The 19,446-nt window shown below is 39.2% G+C and overlaps 1 protein-coding gene across 7 annotated transcripts in view; it reads left to right on the forward strand.

Moving 5' to 3' along the window:
• LOC110060719 (uncharacterized) overlaps positions 1 to 8,416 on the forward strand; it is a 50,670-nt gene extending 42,254 nt beyond the window's left edge. For all 7 annotated transcript variants that reach the window (XM_020767513.2, XM_020767515.2, XM_020767512.2 and 4 more), the window contains 2 exons: positions 6,730 to 6,989; positions 7,465 to 8,416. In XM_020767513.2, coding sequence (XP_020623172.2) covers positions 6,730 to 6,989; positions 7,465 to 7,623 — 419 coding nt within the window. In that variant the 3' untranslated portion in view covers positions 7,624 to 8,416. The remainder of the gene's footprint in view (positions 1 to 6,729; positions 6,990 to 7,464) is intronic.
• Positions 8,417 to 19,446: the final 11,030 nt, after the last annotated feature.

Here is a 19,446-nt window from a genome sequence, read left to right on the forward strand (position 1 = left end):
GAACGATTATTTTATTTACTCAACACCCGCAGTATCTGTGCTATTGTTCTCTATAATTGAACGCAGCGTATTGATGGCTTTAGTCTTTTATTACAAAGATATGTTAGAAAAGGTAACGATCCAAAGAACCCAGCAATTCTCAGCTTTTTCTTTCTTACCGAAAGAACCCAGTTAAATGCAGCGCATGCGTAGTAAGTAAAAAAATTGCGATTGAATGAAAATTGCACTCTTGGAAATACGCCTATTTCTCGAGAACTACTCATTAGAATTTCACGAAATTTGGCACGAAAATACTTTAGGAAATAAGTAACTCGAGTATTGAAAATGACTGAACTTTAACAAAAGAAATTCTAGATATTCCAGTGAACCTTCAACAAGGGATAATTAAAGATCTCTCTGTTAAACTATTGGCAAAATGGTGTTAACTTGTGAGAATCGTTACAAGCTTGTTGCATGCAAATTATAAAGAAAATCTAATGACTAGATTTTTTGCAAATAAACAAAAGCGATTTTAAAGGCCTGTTTATATTTATTCATGTTGCCATGGCAACGGCACATACGTCAGCTTAACCAACAAAAAAACCAAAGTTTGTGTTATTAACTAGCTTGCTGCCATTTTTGACGACCGAGGGATCAAGGGTTTTAGAGAAAAAGGTGAATGAAACACAGGTATCAAAAACTGTGTTCAGTCACCTAAATTCGTTTTCCATCAAGATCAAAATCGAGACACACGCTAAAATTTACTTTAAAAGACTAGTCTCCTTTCGAATATTTGCAGGCTAATCGAGTGTATATAAACGGGAAAGACAAACCCTGATGTGTTTCTATTATAAGCAAGTGTCTAAACCTCAATAATCTAGTTAGTAATCCTAATTGGAGCTAACAGAAAATATATAATACGTGACACCAGTCACGCAATACATGTAGCGTGTTTAGTCTATGTGACTTTGAAATTATATTTTGGGCTTTTTTCTGTAGTTTTATGTACCTTGCATGAAATATCAAAAACGATGGTGTAATAACGACATGGATCAACTCTCGTTTTGTATATTTCCCACAAAGCATGGCCCACAAATGGAACAAAACTCAACAATATATAGTTCTTTGAACATACCGTATAATGCAGATTTGAGAAGAGACTGTCGCGAACTTTTACATTTTACCTGTGTGAACCTTAATTGCCCAGAAATTTTTTTTCCATATTATTATAGTAGAAACGACACTCTTTTGCACAGTACTTGTTTTAGTTCCATATCGGACATACCAAGATGCGTTTTAAGCCCGTAAAACTACGCAATTTTTGCCGTTTTCATAGGGGCTTGAAAAGGCAATTCTTCGACGGTCGACGGAATCTTTCCAAATACCTGAAAAATTTAAAACTTGCTATTGTTAGATAGAAGAAAGGTAAAGCTCTTATGCTTCGTTTACCCCGTGTTCTAGTTTTGTAAATTGTTTCAATGCGAATACCGAGAACTTCGTCAATTTTCCAGATATTTTTGGCATATTTAATGAGGCAAAAAAGCTGTATTTTCGTTTTTTGCGAATTTCTCGAATACTTTAAATTCTAAGAAAATCGGTATAACATTTTCGAAAGTAGCTGCCTAAAATAGTTCTTTAGGCAAAATTTCAGGATTTTCGAGTTTTCGAACCTGGCCAGCCATTCTCGATATTTCCAGTCAGCGACTCTTAATTAATCATGCCACGTTTAAGATACAGGGATCCGACAAAAACTAAAACTCAGAAACGGTTTAAATAGGTAGCATTGCTGAATTATTAGCAGTGATCCCCAGACGCTATGTGGAAAAGTCAGGAAAACGTGCCCGGAATATTTGCAAATTTAGTCACGGTCCATTACTTCTACCAGTCCTGTTTATAGACCGGTCAGTTTGCAAAACGTTTCCAGTGTTTTGATTCTTTCTTTCCATTTTCCACTGACGTTTGTAAAGTGAAACGTACTATTTAGCCGATGTTAAAACTTGAAAATTGATATCAAATCTTTACAGAACGCTGTAATTGAAATCGACAACATCGTGACCTTCATAATCTCAGCTGCGTTGCACAAGCCACAAAGATTTTACCTCCTTATCTGCTCCAAACACTGCAAAGTCAGCCGATGTGTACAGGTTCGTACAGTGTGTATTCGCTTTAGCAATACTCATTATCTTACACTGAAACCTTCCTTGCTCTTTGGTTATAATGGGATTGCGATGCATTTGGAAAACACTTCAAAATGAGCATCGACTTGGTGACAATTATTGTTCTCCTAACTAAGTAAGTACTTCTTTATTTAATAACGTTTTCGTAACCAAATTACTCAGATGACTCTCATATGTTTTACTATACTCCAGAAGAGCGAGAATCAGGATGATCAAAAAGTCAACACAAGGATGAGAATGGGTTGTGTTGTGGTGAGGGTGTCCTGACCTAACAGCTATGTGAACTCAGATGCCTCTCAGGGGCAGCTAATTTGACCTTTTCTCTATGGAGCAGTGCCCCTATTACCTCTGAAACTGCTTTCAACACATTACAGCCAGATAAAACACCAAATAACCCTAAAGTGTCTTAGCTGTCGTAAAATCCATTTCAATCGCTTTCTTGAGAAATGACGTTAAATGTCGTTTTGATGATATACATATAACACAACATATAACATATAACATATTTTATATGAAGTCACAAGTTTGGAGCATGCGCGTGATCAGGACAATTTTCTGTCATGTTACAATTTTATACATAGGCAAGGTAACCAATATCGCTGCGCAAGCTCGTTAAATTTGGATCCAACAGGCCGATGCCCCCGGGGCTGGGGCCCGTTTCTCAAAGGTCCCGAAAAGCCGCAGCAAAATCTCAAACCTTACGACTACAGAGCTGTTTTTTTCACATATTCATAATATGAAGAGAAGTTCCCTTCATACAAGAAGTTTCAGGCGTATATACCTCTCTGTCTTTAAATACTGATTAACTAAAAATGGCTTTCCGGACCCCAAAAGTTTCCGGTGCTTTCGAGAAACAGGCTCCTGGGCCGTTGCTCTCAGGTAATATGGTCTAAACGCTTACAGGTACCACTAATACCTAGTCTCGTCCCCAGATCAGCTGCATACTATTTTTAAATACCAGCGTCTTTCACTGTCATTACTGTTGGGTGTTACAACTACATTCTGAAACCATTTCCTTCACTTTTGTAACAAGATCTGCCTTGGTATCTCTAGGTTGAAATGGGAGGTCGAAATGTGTACAGATCTCTCTAAGCACCTTCAACTTGAAAGTTGGTAGCTTCGCCTCTCTTGCAAACGTGCACAGATCGTAAATATCGTACAAGATTGGGTGGGTCAAGCCTACTTTTCCCAGGACAGCTTCCCTTGTTTCTCTCAAATGCTCCCTGTCTACACTAACTTGAAAGCGTACTCCTCTGCTAAATCGTCATCCTCCTCTGTTTCTGTATCTAGTTCACCTCCACTCATCAACTCTATTCGCTTCAGACTTCCCTGTTTTATGCTTGCAAACAATCTCGAAAAGAAACCTTGAATTTAACCCTTCGACAACCACTCCGTTCTATCAAACATTCTTTCTCCATCCATTGTGGAAGCAGTCTGTGTATCCCTCGCAACCTGGGCTGGATCTTCTTTCTGACCAGTGTCTTGCCTGATGTTAAACTTCTGTATCAGGTACTGCCTAGCCTTTTGAGAAAATCTCACACTTGCGTGTTTCTTTTGAAGTGCCCATCCCATTTGCAATCGTGAGGTACCTTTCAGGGATTCTGTCTCCGCCGTTGTTGCTCCGCTTGAACTTTCACTTTGCGAAGTCAATGTCTGGATGAAAAACTGTCCCATATAAAAATCTAAAACTGAGGTAAACTAGTTTGCAAAGAAAAACGATGAAATGTTTTTAACGCCCGTGTTATGTAACAAAAGGTGTGTAAGAAAGTTACAATTTGTTGTACGCACCTGAATCGACTTGAACAAGAACACCATACATTTGATGGCTTTAGCCATTTCAAGATTCACTGAATATCGGCTCTTTGCCCTTTTCTGGCTCCTACCAGGACGCCCTCGATGTGCTGGATACTGACAGGCTGCTCTGGGTCGCCAGAACTTCCCATATGCGTGCCTGTGCTTGGCGCATACGGACATTTGCGCGACAAGCGACTCGTCTAAATCAAAAAGGCCAGCCCTCGCCAAGATAAGCTGTCCCTCTGTTGTGGTCTCTCGTGACAAATGGATGGAAGCAAGGTGACTTTCTATGGAGTCACTGCATTGAAGTAAGCTAATGATACCCGATGTTCCTATTGAACCCCACAAAGGTCTGTACACGTGCGCGATAAAAAGCACGACATTTTGTTTCGAGATAGGTATCCGTTTAATCTGATTTGTCAAACACGGTGGTAAAATTTAATCATGTAAGCTAGGCTTTAGCCAAAAGTAACACTACACAACTAGCACTGAAATTTCTTGCCAAAAAAGCCCCTAAAATTAAATTACAAAATTGATGCTAAACGAGGCCACCAAAACTAGTTATAAAATTGCCTATTCCTGTTGTTGGGCGGTCGCTTCAACGGGTAATAAAAAAAGCCAAAATTGATTTTTTTTTTTTTTTTGATATTAATTCTTGCCGCGCAAACTATTTCAAGTTACTAAATATTTAACTTCGCTCATAAATGATACGGACATATTAATCCACGAAAACCTACAAAGCTAAGCCATGTCGCCTTTCAATTGTCAGTTGCCGAATAGAAGATAATAAACAGAATAGAAGCTCATTGAATTGAATGCATTGGTCACAAATTGTCCATTTCAGAGTTCATTGTAGAAGCCTTTCACTTGTATTGAAAGCTGAATTTTACATGTTTAAGTATTAGAACCCTCAGGCCCAGTTCAGACGTCGTGCTTTTGCCGTGCCGAGCTAAATTCAGGAATTAAGTTCGACAAAAGCACGGCAGGAGCACAGCGTCTGAATCAAACTTTTGAATTAAGGTCGGCAAGCAATTGAGTTCGACAAGCCTTGCTGTGCTTCACGACTCAGGCGCGGCAGCGATTCAAACGTCGTGCTTCTGCCGCGCTAAACAAAATTAATGTCTTTTGGCGAGGCTGCGTTCCCACGGTATCGCTATATCCTGAATTTGGTTCGACTCTGTTGGCTTTTGTAAAACGCATTGGGAACGGTTTTGATGACTGAAGTTGCTGGATATACATTTCCGCTCCGAATTTAGTAAAGCAGTTGACAAGGGGCAATCCGCCCTACATATCGATGGTACTACTACTGGAGGGTTGACCTCCTGAAATTGAATTTCGGAAATCAAAGCGAACAGTTTCGTTAAGGCCACCGTAACATTTGTCGAAAAAGTCTCTAGTAAAGCACAGCGCGGTCTCGCGAGCCTCTAAAAAACTCATGATTACACCAGATTGCAAGTTTCAACAGCGGGCGTGGAATCCACCGCGAGAAAATCCTGATCTTGAGGACAAACTCTCCATGTTACGCAAATAACAGTGAAGAAACATAAGTCGCATTGGAAGACGAATCCCACATAGCGGGAGCGAGAAGAACTGGCTAGAACTCCACGAACTGAAGTCCAATCCGAGCATTACAATTTCGCCCACAGAAAAAAATTTTTGTCTGGTTCAAACTCACACACTTTGACACTTGAATAGCCGATGAGCTATACGTCTATTTTTAGTAGATTTAATCATCACAACACGATCGCATGTGTACAGTTTGATTTTGAGGTCGTGTAAATAAAAAAAACACGATTCGCGCTATAATTTGGACCGTGAATTTAACAGGGAAAAGGTCAAATAGGACTCCTCTGTTTCCCGTGTACTAGCGACACTAAAAGTCGGCATCCGAGAAGTTTGCAGTTTAAGAGACTATATGTCACATATTTGTCGGCTAATTCGCATATTTGTTAGCCAATTTGAGATAAGACTGATAAAGTACTTTGTATCTTTCCCCCGTGAAGCAAGGTTTCTTACCTGTTACTGTGGTTAGCACCCACGTTCCAATCTAGTGGACCCAAGTTCGATTCCGGGATTCGTCGGCTTTTTTTTTTTCGTTTTTTTTTAAGCCACTAGTTTTTTTCTTTTCTCGCAGTTCATGTAGTGAGGGGAAGGTTTGCCAGTTTTTTTACCTCATGTAGTATGCACGAAAGTCGTTCTTATTAAAAAAAAAAAAAGACTACTGTTATGACAAGTATTGCCAGAAGTCAAAATGCCCGGTCAAAATGGTGAATAACCCGTAACAAGAGACCACACAGGTCAATCATCATCCACTGGGAAATCGACGGGTTTGCTCAGAAAGCACTTTGATTCATATCACTAATAGTCAAGGTTAGAGCATCTTACTTTGCTTTTCCTTTGTCCGCCATTTTGAATTTTTGAGCGGGTCACCGCTGTACACTCGTTCCCAGACTCCCGTTCCCGGTTCTCCGTTACCAATGTTACTAAAATCAACTAATGAGGGTGAATAATCTAGGTTATGAGTGAATTCATCCATACATCTACCAAACGGCGAAAAGTGAACGCGAAAATTTGGAACAATAAACTAGTAAACTGAACTAATCAGGTTGAGATACGTAGCCAACGTGTCTTATCAAATTTCTAACTTTGTAGGAACAAATAAAAGAAAAATTTCCTTCGGCTCTCCGTTAGTTAAATTCTACTCAAAATTAACATACACATTTAATATTAATGTGTAAAAAAATTATGTCTTGTTCATGCTGAGTTTTTCTTACGATAGATTGCGCTCTGGTAGCAGACTATGCACCCAAAGCAGAAGCAAGACACGTTTTATCAAGACATCTTTCCGGATTGACTCTGACGGATGGAGACCCTTTTGAGCTAAGTCTGCCAGACAATGAGATACCAGAGGGATTTCACTTGATCCATAAGCGGTCTTCCAAACGAGCTATGTATACTACTAATCCAGAATTTGCAATCATTCTTTCCAAGGAGATTTCATGGCACAGTGACATTGCAACAGAGGAGTTAAGAGAATCGGTAATGATTGAAATTCGTAGATAAACACTAAGAAAATAACCTGAGTAAAGGTTCTACTGCGGTTCTTCCGGTCGCTACGAAACTGCAGCGTTCCCAAAATACGCGTTCCCCAAACGAGCGCGACCGTAGTTTAAATACCTTTGCGAAAAGTGAGTTTGTGACTGCTGTGGCCTCGAACGTATGCCTTTGCCAGGGCAAAGTGACGAAGGGTTGACACTCGAAATGTCAGTTCTGCAAAGTCGCTACGGTGATTCATTTCCAGTTGAAAAATAGCTATTTGTAAGAGCAGGATAAATCGTCAACCAGTTGTCCATCTAAAGCTATAAAACCAAATCCCACGGGAAACGATGCATAGCCTAATCTGGTTATGAAGACTGCAGTAAAGTAAATATTACAGTTCGAATTTTTGGAATCTCATTGCATTATTGAAAATACTATTTTGATGCATGATTTACGCTTTTTTCCTTCACTGTAGACCGACCTTCATCTACACTGCAAAGAATGGGATAAATTGCTAAGCAGTAAGGACTGGGAACCAGAGGTGATAGTTGAGAGGATTCCAGAGTTCTTCCGCTTTGTGAAACAAGTTCAAGGTTTTGTTGCGCAGGAAATAAAAGGACGTAGAGTGAAATAAAAGACACTCGTGTTGTTGTGTTTTAGTCTGTAAATAGAATGGCACGTCTCTCTTTTAGTGTTATGACGACAGCAATGGACTTCATACAGCGGAAACCCTCGTAAGCGGACACCCTGGGGACACGAAAAAGCAGTCCGTAACTGAAGCTGGCCAATTACGAGAATAGTTCTCGTTAGCGGCCTGTAAGGGAACAAGAGAACTTCTCTTGAAGGGAAAGATGGCCGCTTATGGGAGCTTGCCTAGCTTACAAAAAACGTTGTAAATACAAAAATAACACCGATAATGTACAGGACTGACCCTGCATAATTGCAGCCAGCATGAACTTTAGCATTAACAGTCTCACTGCACCAAAAGCCAGTGATACAGTTTACAAATGTTTAGAAGCACAGTTTGAAAGCCAGACCCAATTTCTTTCAAGTGTCTGCTCACTGGAGCCTAAAAACAAAGGGAAAGTCTAGATCGTAAGCCCTCAAAGTGGCTTCCCATGAGAACTGGCACAGTCCTTTTTATGACCTTAACTCAGAGGTACCAGTAAGCAGAGGAAAATGTCCCGGAAGGAAACTTAACTCCCAAACTTTACCCTCTTCAAAATTTTGTGCGAGTTTTATGAAGTTTAGATATCTGTTTGCAGCTTGATATGTTTGTTCAGTTGTTGGGGTCTTAAATGTAATAAATGTTCCTAAATGTAATGAAGGTCCTAAATGTGATAAAATTTGGCCCTAAATGTAATAAATGACCTATATGTAATATATACAATTTGCCCTAAATGTAATAAAGGTCCTAAGTGTAGTAACTTTTGGTCCAAAATGGAATAAGCTCACCGACAGCCATATTGGTATTTAGGCAGTCTAAAAGTCGCACGTGACGCATTATTTGCCGTAATTACATACAGCGACTAGCAGAGTAGAGGCACAAGCTCAGTGTCTGCGGAACGAAATAAAAAATAAGGAGCAGAAGGGGAAAAGAACACAGGATTTGAAAAAATATGCTCGAGACGGTACAGCCAAGCCGGATCGTCAAATGTCCGAAAATGCTCGAGGGGAGAGGGGCTGCCAATTTTCATATTTCTTTACAAAAGCTGTTGACTAATCGAGCCACCCTGAGTGCTTTCGCTGGGGCACCCTTTTAGGCGGGCTATCTTTTTTTGCATGTACGTAAAAAGTTATAACATGAGGGTCTCTATGGCGTTAACCGTTAGTCGCAAAATGGCCAGAAATTTAGCTGTTAGGCGTAGAAAATGGAAAAAACTAGCCGTTAACCGTAAAACATGTTAACGATACTGAAACTATACACGCCATAAAATCTAGATGGTTTTCCCTCGCCACGTCACGCTTTGATGACGCTTTCTGAACTTGAGTGGAAGGGCTCTGAATTTTGCATCCAAAGGCGGGCTTCGTTGTAGCCCGGTAAGTCGGTTAGCCGGGCATTCTCTTTACATATTAAGAGCGTAAATCCGAAAATATCGAGAATCGGCCGACAGAAGCGAAGTAACGAATTTTTTCTTATTTGGCCAAAAGAACCCTTTTGGTTAACTATTTTCGGAAATGACATCAAAAGGCTCGATTTCCTTTTCCTTTCTTCGAAATTTGCAAAACTTTAAAATTCGGCCACAGGGCCTTCAGCGGCGGCCATGAGGCTTGAAATTTGGCACATGTTCAACATGCTCGTATGGACGTACCAAACATTGTCTTAACATGTCCTTTACACAGTTTGTGGGGCATCTCTTAAACTTTACTCGGGGCTAAATGTTGTTTAAAAATGTTGCTTTTTACAAAATAGTTAACCCTCGGAAGTTGAACCATTTACAGGCCTAAAGTGACAAGGCTGATATTAGCAAACTTTGAACTTGTCAAATGCTGTCTGTTATATTTCAGTCAAGTGAATAAATATAACCAAATAAAAGCAGGTTCTTTATTCTACCTGCCTGGGAAAAATTGCAGGTGGCCCGTAAAAACTGTTTCGTTGGGAGAATTTTCCGTGAGGTCACTTTGACGCATATCTCACTTTTAATTTTTTATTGCGCAATTGCTAGTATTTCCGACTTTTTTATTTTATACATTCCCACTAAATCTTTTAAGGTAAAGAATTGAAATAAATCCAAGATAGAAGTTCAAACAAGTTTTTACAGCTTATCAATAGACCAATTCAATCTCTTTAATGGTTTTTCAATAGCACTGGTACTTTATCCTGAGTCACGCAAACTATTTCACGCGGTAGCGAACGTGACCAGCTGGTTGAAAAAAAAGGGCAAAAATATACATGGCTAGAATGATCCTTTTTGTCACCAATTTTATGCAGTATGACTAAACGGTCTGTCTACTTTCCGTCTAGAGAATAAGACTGGTGGCCCGTAAAAGTAGTTCCGTTGAGAGAATTTTTCAGTAGGCTCCTTTACAGCACATCGTATCAGAGTTCACTTTCTTAAATAAATCTCCCAGTTGCGATAATAAAACGGAATTAAAATAAAATTAAACATGGAAAGAACTTAGCTTAGTTAGTATTTCCATCTATATTCTGCCTTTAAAGGTTTACTATTAAACGGTTACTGTTTCGCTCAAAGTTGTTTACTTTACTTTACTTTACAAATATTTGGTTGTCTTTGATCATACTCCCGATCAAATTGATCATATAATCGGCTAGTGTGATCTATCTTCTGGTAACACAACGTATTTATTACGGCTTCACAGCTTTACACAGCACTTCGTTTTCACGGCTTTCGACATGCATCGTTTTACAACTCTTGCAAAGAAACACGAAGGAACAACGCGAGTCACGTGACGCTACAAATACTATTGCGGGGTACCCACGGGGTACCATTACAAGTCAAGTCTGTTCGGTTTCTTGCTTAGTCTACCCGTGCGGGTGTAACGGGCTGTAACAACCTAATCTACCCACAATTCAGCAGAAATTCCTTATAGGATGTACTTATGTCGTTTTCAGTTTTCCCTTATGAAATTGTCGGCGATACGGAATTACTTTAACATCGCATGGACCTGTACTGGAATGTAAACATTCCTGTAGATGTTTACTTAGGTCTCTTTATTGACAGTCAGTAACGTTTAAACGACAACCAAACTTTAACTGGATAAATATTTACTACCTTGAGTGGCGTACTCAGTTTTTAACTTGATGCGTTCAACCCCGGTTTGCTTTTAGCGTGTGTAACACTTCCTTTGCGTACTGCTACTTTTCTACTGAAATTGATGAGCCTATTGTAGATCTAAAACCTATATAAACGACGATTCTCATTTGAAGACGGTTTAACTTGCTAAGTAAAGTTCTGCATTCTACAAAGCTAATGCAAAAAGGTCATCCTGTATTGTGAACTGTCAACAGTTTTGCCATATCAGGGTTGCTACGTGACAATAGACACGCACGTATACTCATCAACGACAGGAGACTAATAAAAGAAAAATTTGGAATTGAGAGGCACTAAAGCATCACTACCTATCTTATTTCCTTCGTCCTTTCTCCTAGCAGATTTTTGAGGTCACGCAAAGCAAGAGTGCCCTGTAACACAGCACACTATTTTCTCAGTACCGACGCCGTATGCTCACAAAAAACAAATATAGCAGAAAGCAACGGACTGCAGGTTAAAGGAAGGATTGAAAGAACATAAAAATTGGCATCTAATAGAACAGGCCTCTTAATATTTTAAGAGAGGCAATGACAACTCAGGCAAATCAATTGCTGATCACATTGTCACGCAACACAATTTAGGGGTGTGATTGAGGAACAAGTATTTTCACTGGCCTGAAAATCGTATCTTCATCAAGGTAAACTTTATGAAAAAAGTAGCAATGCGATGAAGATCCAAAGTGACTAGCCTATTGAGAATTCCAAAGCTAGAAATGAATCTGTTAATATACGTTTTCAAGGATTTCCGTTTAATTTAATAATGTCTACTCAGTTTATTCCGAAGCTCGAGTGAAATATTTAATCATAAAGTAAGAAACATAAACAACGTCTTACTAATATACACCGATTCTGGAATATACCATATCTCAAACTTTTTCGTGAATGGAAATTTTGCATATGAAATTACTACAGCAAAGCAGACAAGTGTTTACTAGTGGCAGTGATACTGTAAAGTTTAACGCGACGTTCCTTGTTTAATTTAATCATAGTTGTCTATGTTTTAAAGATATCCCTTTGACGTTTCACGAATTTTGTATTTCCATTGCTTGAGTGGCTATCTGTACTCGTTATAACAAAAGTATTAGCTATATTGCATAAGATCCATGTCAAAAAGGATCCATCGAAGGCATAGTCAAGTTCGCTACCGTGTGAAATAGTTTGCGTGACTCTTGATAAAGTACTAGCGCTATTGAAAAAACAAACAGATTGGTGTATTGAGAAGCTGAGTTGTAAAACCTAGTTTGAACTTCTTTACCTTAAAAGATTTAGTGGAAATGTATAAATGAAAAAATAGTCGGAACAATAGCAATTGGACAATAACTAACAGTTGAATAATTAAGTCAGATATGCGTCAAAGTGACCTCACGGAAAATTCACTCAACAAAACAGTTTTTACGGGCCACCTGCAATTTTTTCCAGGCAAGTAGAATAAAGAACCTGCTTTTATTTGGTTATATTTATTTACTTGACTGTAACATAACAGATAGCATTTGACAAGTTCAAAGTTTGCTAATATTAGCCTTATCAGTTTAGGTCCGTAAATGGTTCAGCTTCCGAGGGTTAACTATTTTGTAAAAAACAACATTTTTAAACAAAATTTAGCCCCGAGTAAAGTTTAAGAGATGCCCCACAAACTGTGTAAAGGACATGTTAAGACAATGTTTGGTACGCCTATACGAGCATGTTAAACATGTGCCAAATTTCAAGCCTCATGGCCGCCGCTGAAGGCCCTGTGGCCGAATTTTAAAGTTTTGCAAATTTCGAAGAAAGGAAAAGGAAATCGAACCTTTTGATGTCATTTCAGAAAATAGTTAGCCAAAAGGGTTCTTTTGGTGAAATAAGAAAAAATTCGTTATTTCGCTTCTGTCGGCCGATTCTCGATATTTTCGGATTTACGCTCTTAACAAGCTCTCATGAAGAGTAGCTTCGAAAAAGAACAGGAGCGAGGATGATGGACATCTACCAGAACTTACTCAATAATTCATGTGTTCAAACATTTTAAGAGACATTCGTGGAAATTCATACCTTCTATTGTTTCTATTGTATTAACTCAAGGTCTGTTGATGTTGACTCCTGTTAAATAAGACATGCAATAAAGATAAAGTGAAACTGTGGCTCACTTCTGTAGCATCTGAATATACAAGAACATTAGTTGCAATCGCCGTTAATTTAAAATATCTTTGCCTTTATTCCTTTGTATAATAAAGGTAAAAGGCCAAACTTTTAAATATGGTCTTCTTACCACTGTGGTTTCAGGTTTAGGCGAGGTTTTACCACGCTCGAGACTTTTTTCAATTAGGACCTTAATTACATTTACGACCTTTATTACATTTAGAGCCAAATTTTATTACATTTAGGATCGTTATTACATTTAGGGACATTTATTACATTTGAGACCCCAACACAGTCTTTATTATTTTGTCCATGCTTTGTTTTTTGGGAGATTTGTGAATTCAATTAAATTATAAAACAAAATTGGTTTAAATTTCATGTTATTTGATGAAGTTGATCAGTTGGGGGAACAGGGGGCGGGAACCCGGAAGAATAGGGGGCGGGAGGCGGGAGAGGAAAGGGCGGGAAGGGGGAGTTTTAAGAAGGCGGGAATCATTTATTAAGAGTTAAAACACATTGAAAAACAAGAACCCAAAATGTTTTTTAACTTATATTTAGCCTATTTTGAGACTTCTGGGCCGACGGAAAAACGAAAATTCCCCCTAGGGCTGAAAACCTGGGGCTTACTTCTAGTAAAATTGGAAACCCTTTTGCGGTGGTTACGTCATAGGTCATGAAATGTTGTCGCTAAGCTTTTAAAAGACGTGGGTAAGAGGAGCATAAACAAAGGTAAACGCCTTAGGATTGCAGAGCTAAATGACAAGGATATGTTTTGAGTCTCCTTATTTACGGGGGACGGAAGCATGGCGCACAAAGTCGGAGGATAAAGGTACGGGAAGCGGGAGGTTCTGACCTCCCTCTCCTCCCCTTCCTCCACTAATCAATCAAACCCAACCAAAAACAGTATTTTCCCAACAGAACACAAAAGATTTTTCAACTAACTTACTTCAAGAACGGCATGGTCCCTAATCACATATGTTCTACGTGACACTCCCATAATATTTACTCTGGACTTAATGAGATCGGGCCGGCGGTATTTAGCACTTAGTTGTCCGTTGGCGAACAGATACCGATGTATTTCAAGGAACAGATTCTGTTGCATGTTCCTCAGTACAAGAAATCTTAGATAGTATGATAGAAAATCAAGAAAGGATTTATAAACTTTAAAAGAAATACAATCAAACCGTTTCAATAGGAACACCAAAAGGGCAGAGCTATGGAGGTTTTCCTGTTATAGAAGCAGAGATAACATTGGTTTCTCTGGGACCAAGTAAATTGTCGAGGCGCAACAGATCAAGAGTTGACTATTGTACAAGTGTAATATTGAGGTGAACACGTGCTGCTTGCAATTTCACTATGACGCCGAAATATCCGCCGTCTTGAATTAATTTTCATGATTCGATGACGAGAAATCACTCAAATTTAAAGAAGTTAAAAATAACAAAATCTGAAAGAAACGACATAATTTGATCAATAGAGTGATAGAAACAGGGAATATCAAAGTTGTAAAAACATTGTTGCCAATGAAATATCAAGCTGATAAAATTTGGACTCTGATTTCAGGAAATCTGGTTGCCTTGAAATTTAACTAAACAGAAAGTATTGAAAGCTATTTATAGGAAATTAGTTACGAAGTGAAACGCTGGCAAATGAACACCCTCGCGATTGACAACGGGCGAACGCACGCGCGATACCTAAAGGCATCAACCGGAAGTCAATTTTTGTTTGGTAGTTCTGGTCTCGCGACAATTTTCCCCAAGCTAGTATTCGAATTTGGATAACTTTCCTCTTGACGCATGTAGTCGTCAAAAACACCACGGATTCTCAAGCCGAACTCGGTCTCATTTAATCGACACTTTCTCGATAAGCTTTACATGTGTAAATAAAGCGGGCCTTGTAATGGTGAGCTACACAGCCATCTACAACTATAAACGAAGAACAAGGCATCAAACGGCTTCATTGAAGACGAACTTGCAGTATATTTATAATGCTTAAAGCAATTAATCAGCTATTATTTCACTTGATTCTAGACACAGGCAGACCACTCTATGTGTTCCTGGTTAATAATTGTTTATATGAAACGAAGAGAATCTATGAGAGTTATGAATAAAGCTCTGAAAATTGCATAGCCTGCATAGCCTGGCGGTTTTTAGGCAATTTGAGCGCGCTAAGAGAGCGGCGAAGCCGCGAGGAGCCTGGGAGACAGACAACTGAGAAACCGCCTGCACGGATGACCGGCATTTTTTGTTTGTCCAGTGCGCTGGCGTACGGGCCATTACCACTGGATCAGAAGACTAACACATCAATCAAAATTTTCGCTCATCTCCCAAGGGACAGCTCCAAGGAACAACACTGATTACAACGCAGATCTTTGGCGTGTAAACAGAAAATAGTTGAGAAACCGCCTGAATATTCTTCGCGAATATCGCGAAATTGTTAACGTACTGCCAAACACGAGCAAAAAACAACCGTAAGCAATTTTCCTCATGGGAGAGATGTGATGGCCGTTTTCCCAACAGGCTTTGGCTAAAGCATGATTTTTATCGTGTTTCACTGTTTGCGCTCACCAGACAAGAATTGTCGTTTACGAGAACCAGTATCGTTGTTATTTCGCTGTTAAAGAGCATCATCGACGACCAGATTTCAGAAATATTATCGCTGAACTTCACAGCAATTGAACTGTCGTCTGATGTTTTATGTCCTTTTGTTGTTTGAGGACTTCGATCGCGGCTTGCTTCACTTCCTGCATGCCCGAGTAGATGAAATTATGAAGTTCAAAAGCACACACGATCAGATGATGTGTCTGATCTTTCTATTTCTAGACCAATTTCAGATTTCTGACTAAGTGCCATTTTGAAATCCTGAACGCTTACAGACCTTGAAAAAGTTTGGAATGGAAATGTTTAAATTCTCTGAATTTAATCTTGAGCGGACAACAACAAAGTCTACGATTATCATTTACAGTTCTCTCAATTCCTCCCTTGACAGGCTTTGCCCTTCACTGCCATCGAGCAAACACCGCATGGATAGTTTTGTTTTGATAGACTCTACAGTATCACAGTGATTTTTCCCTGCCAAGTTGCTGGAAGTTTCTTATTACGATCTACGCTCTGATCAGCTGTGTTATACGATTCACAGAACCTGTCATCGGGTTGTCAGTAGATAATGATAATGGAGGCGGCAATAAAGAATGCAGATAATCCAGGCAGGCAGTTCCTCGCGGCTTCGCGGCTCGTTTTCGCCGCTCAAATTGCTTAAAAAATGGCCGTTTTTAACTCGTGAATTGCGCATGCGCAACACGAGTTATCGTGAGTTGTTGGAAAATTTCTCCCTCGCTCGATGGGCTGTAAACATTATGCAAATGAGGTGCGCTCGCGGCTTACTTTTAAATTGCTGTTCATCTTCAATTGAAATAAGCTGTTTTAAAGGCCAAAATTAAAAGATATAAGTTAAAGAAGACTCGGTCACCGAAAATGAGAACATCGAGGATCGTAAAATCGATGAACAGCGCAAGTTCTCACTGGATGCGGACTTCGTATGGATTTTACAGAAACGGAAGTCGTTGAAGTACGGTTACGGTATGGTAAATGCACATATAGCGAGCGAAATGATATAAACACAGAGCATTTATTTATTGTATCGCTAAAAACAACGGTATGGTATGGGCACGTGAGTTCGTTCAGCTCAATTTTTCGCGTTAACTATAAAATTACTTTCTTAATTACTTGAAATACCTTTCGGATCGTCTTCCTCCTCAAAAAATATCTTCAGGATCTTTGAAAATCGTTTTAAGTTCGCTCCTATAAAACGTCAACCATTTCGGACTGAAATCCCTTGTCGTCAAGCAAGCCAAGTTTTGCTTATTGATTAGCCAAATCTATCAACTTCCTGTTCTCCAAATTAGGAGCCAAACGGAAGTAAAGCGAATTTCTACGAAATCACGTAGCGTAACAGAAATGGCTTATGACTGAAACTATCAATTTGGTGGACAGATGCAAATTCATTGAGAAAGATTTACCTTCTTCTGGGTCCATGATCGTGGAGATCGACGGATGGATGGATGGAGGAACACGAGACGAGTCCGAGAGGAACTGGCACTTAGAATACAAAATGGCGGCTTGACTACACAGCACGACACGGAGAAACGTCGCGAGTCTTTCTTAATTTGGCCCATTTTTGACCGGAATTTTAACCTTAAAATGGGTAAAAGTTTCAATTTCATTTAATTTTATGTTTTTCTCATGATTCGAGACGGTCCGAGTCGATCCGAGTTGATCCGAGTTGATCCGACCCGGACTGGCGGTCCGAGTTGATCCGGTCCAACTTTTGTACCTGCCTGTTTTGAATACAGATCCCGGATTTAAGAGTGAATGCCTATAAAAATGGACCTAAATCGCCTATCAATGGCACAAGTCGAAAGATTGATTTCGCTTGTATTTTGCCCATAGCTAGGTCCTAGTAAGAATAGAAACGGACCATAGTTAGTTTCTGCTAATACAGCTTTCTTTGATAGAAATATGCCAAAAACGATTTCCACCCGATTGGGCTCAAAATCTACTTCCGGTTTTGCTGAATTTTACGAATATTTGATTGCTTCGGGCTCCGCAGAACAGCTACTTGAGAATTTTTCAATGGATTTTATATTCAGTTCAGGTCTTCGTGGTATGACTGAGGGAAAAATACAATAAATCAAAGTTAGTTTTGAGCCCAAAAAGAGATGAAACTGACACGCAAAATTTTACAATGTGTCGCAAGGGAATTATTGCATAAAAACATCGCCATATTTTTCTATGTGCTATAACTTTAAATATCATAAAAACACTTTCTACGGGTTAAATATACAGCCACCTGTTAGGATATCAAAAAATATCTCTGGGCAAATGGTTTCAAGTCGCCCGCCTTGGCCTGTGTTTCTCATAGATTTTGCCCAAAATCCGCCGTTGGAATGTAAACAATTGCGTGACGCGGATAGCCACTCTCGAGTAAATATTCATTTCCAGCAATCCGATGAAAGCAATTTTTGAAACGTGTGAATAAAATAATGGAATTTTTTGTTGTTGTTGTTTAAGTTAACATAAATATATATATTTTTTCATTTGCATTGCAACACCCACGATATCCCCGATAAAGAACGTTACTACAGTACTCCGTGAAATGATTTTAACACTTGTTTATTTTATTGATTTCACTGATAACTTACAATACAGTGGCAGTTTTAAAGATACACTTAACCAATCCTCTATGGTTTATGGCAATTTAATCATTGACTGACAAATAAAGTCAAGTGGAAATACCATAAATTCTATAAACTACTAACTGCGTGACGGCATCTCAGCTCTTCTAGCTGTGTAGAAAATTTGTACCTACACAATATGCTCAAACTCAGCTAGAAAACCCGGAATTTCTTGAATTTAATTAGCCGAGGAAGAAATTGCGTTCAAGTTTCAATCATACTGGGAAAAAATCCATCTTTTCTACTTTGGTTGTTTAACTGAAATTTGCAGATCATAACACCGGTAGACAAATAAACATTACAGTGGTCGATCCAGGACTAGGTTTACACTAAAGGAGGTTTTTAGATTCGTAAATGTTCCCGGATTCATCAATTTTCGAGTATTCGGATTAGTAGGGGTTTACAGTGAAAGGATATTCAGATTCTTAGCCTCCGAAAATAAGGCTAGGGGTAGGTTGAGACAGTCTGAAGTTTTCTTTCAACTCGCTGACCACGGTACTGTTGCCCATTATGTCAGGTCCCTCCAGGTATTTATTCTGGTTTTTACTTAATATCTAGAACCGTCGAGGTTTTCGATCGTGCCATCGTCGTCATCTGCGCAGTAAAGTATAAATTGGGTTTCTGAGGAATATGGCATTACCCATTATAAAAGTGATTACCTACACCTGAAACAGCACGAGGTAATCACCCAGCGACCGTCATCAAATGGCCATCAATGTGCCTACGACTCGACTACGACTGGATCATGTAATCCGCCATTTTCGTTCCACCGCAAACTTAACAGATCACAGGCGGAAAAATATCCGGATTCGAGAGAAAATCTTTTACACGACAAAACTCTCCGGATTCAAAAGTTTTCGGATTCAAAGTTCCCACATTAAATTCCGAATTCAAAATCTCCGGAGACACGACCAAACCGGGGAGTTTTTATTTCGGATTCGTCCACTTTTGTGTAAACTGCAAAATCAATCCGGCACTAAAACGTTCCGGATTCATCACGAATCCAGAACAATTTCCTCTAGTATAAACCTACAATCCTGGCCATAAATTGTTGGAACACCTCCCCTTTTTGCGCGCTAAAATCCACGATTTCAACTACGTCCTTAACGTTTTAGAACAAAAGGTGAATAGAAATAAATAGAAACAAGTTCAATTGACCTCCCTCCCCCTAGCAATGTTGCAAGAAAATGAAGCTATTCTGAAGACTAGATCGGATGTGGGAAAAAAAGAAAAAGGGACAATAGAAAGTGGTTAGACAGTTGTGTTAGAACCGAACGCGATTGCTGAAAAATCGTTATTATTGGAATAAGACGTGAATATCTATCTTATCGTCTCTTTAG

Source organism: Orbicella faveolata, unplaced genomic scaffold (genome assembly GCF_042242905.1).
Source record: "Orbicella faveolata isolate gen_17 unplaced genomic scaffold, um_ofav_v1 contig_15, whole genome shotgun sequence".
In the NCBI taxonomy this organism is placed as follows: Eukaryota; Metazoa; Cnidaria; class Anthozoa; order Scleractinia; family Merulinidae; genus Orbicella; species Orbicella faveolata.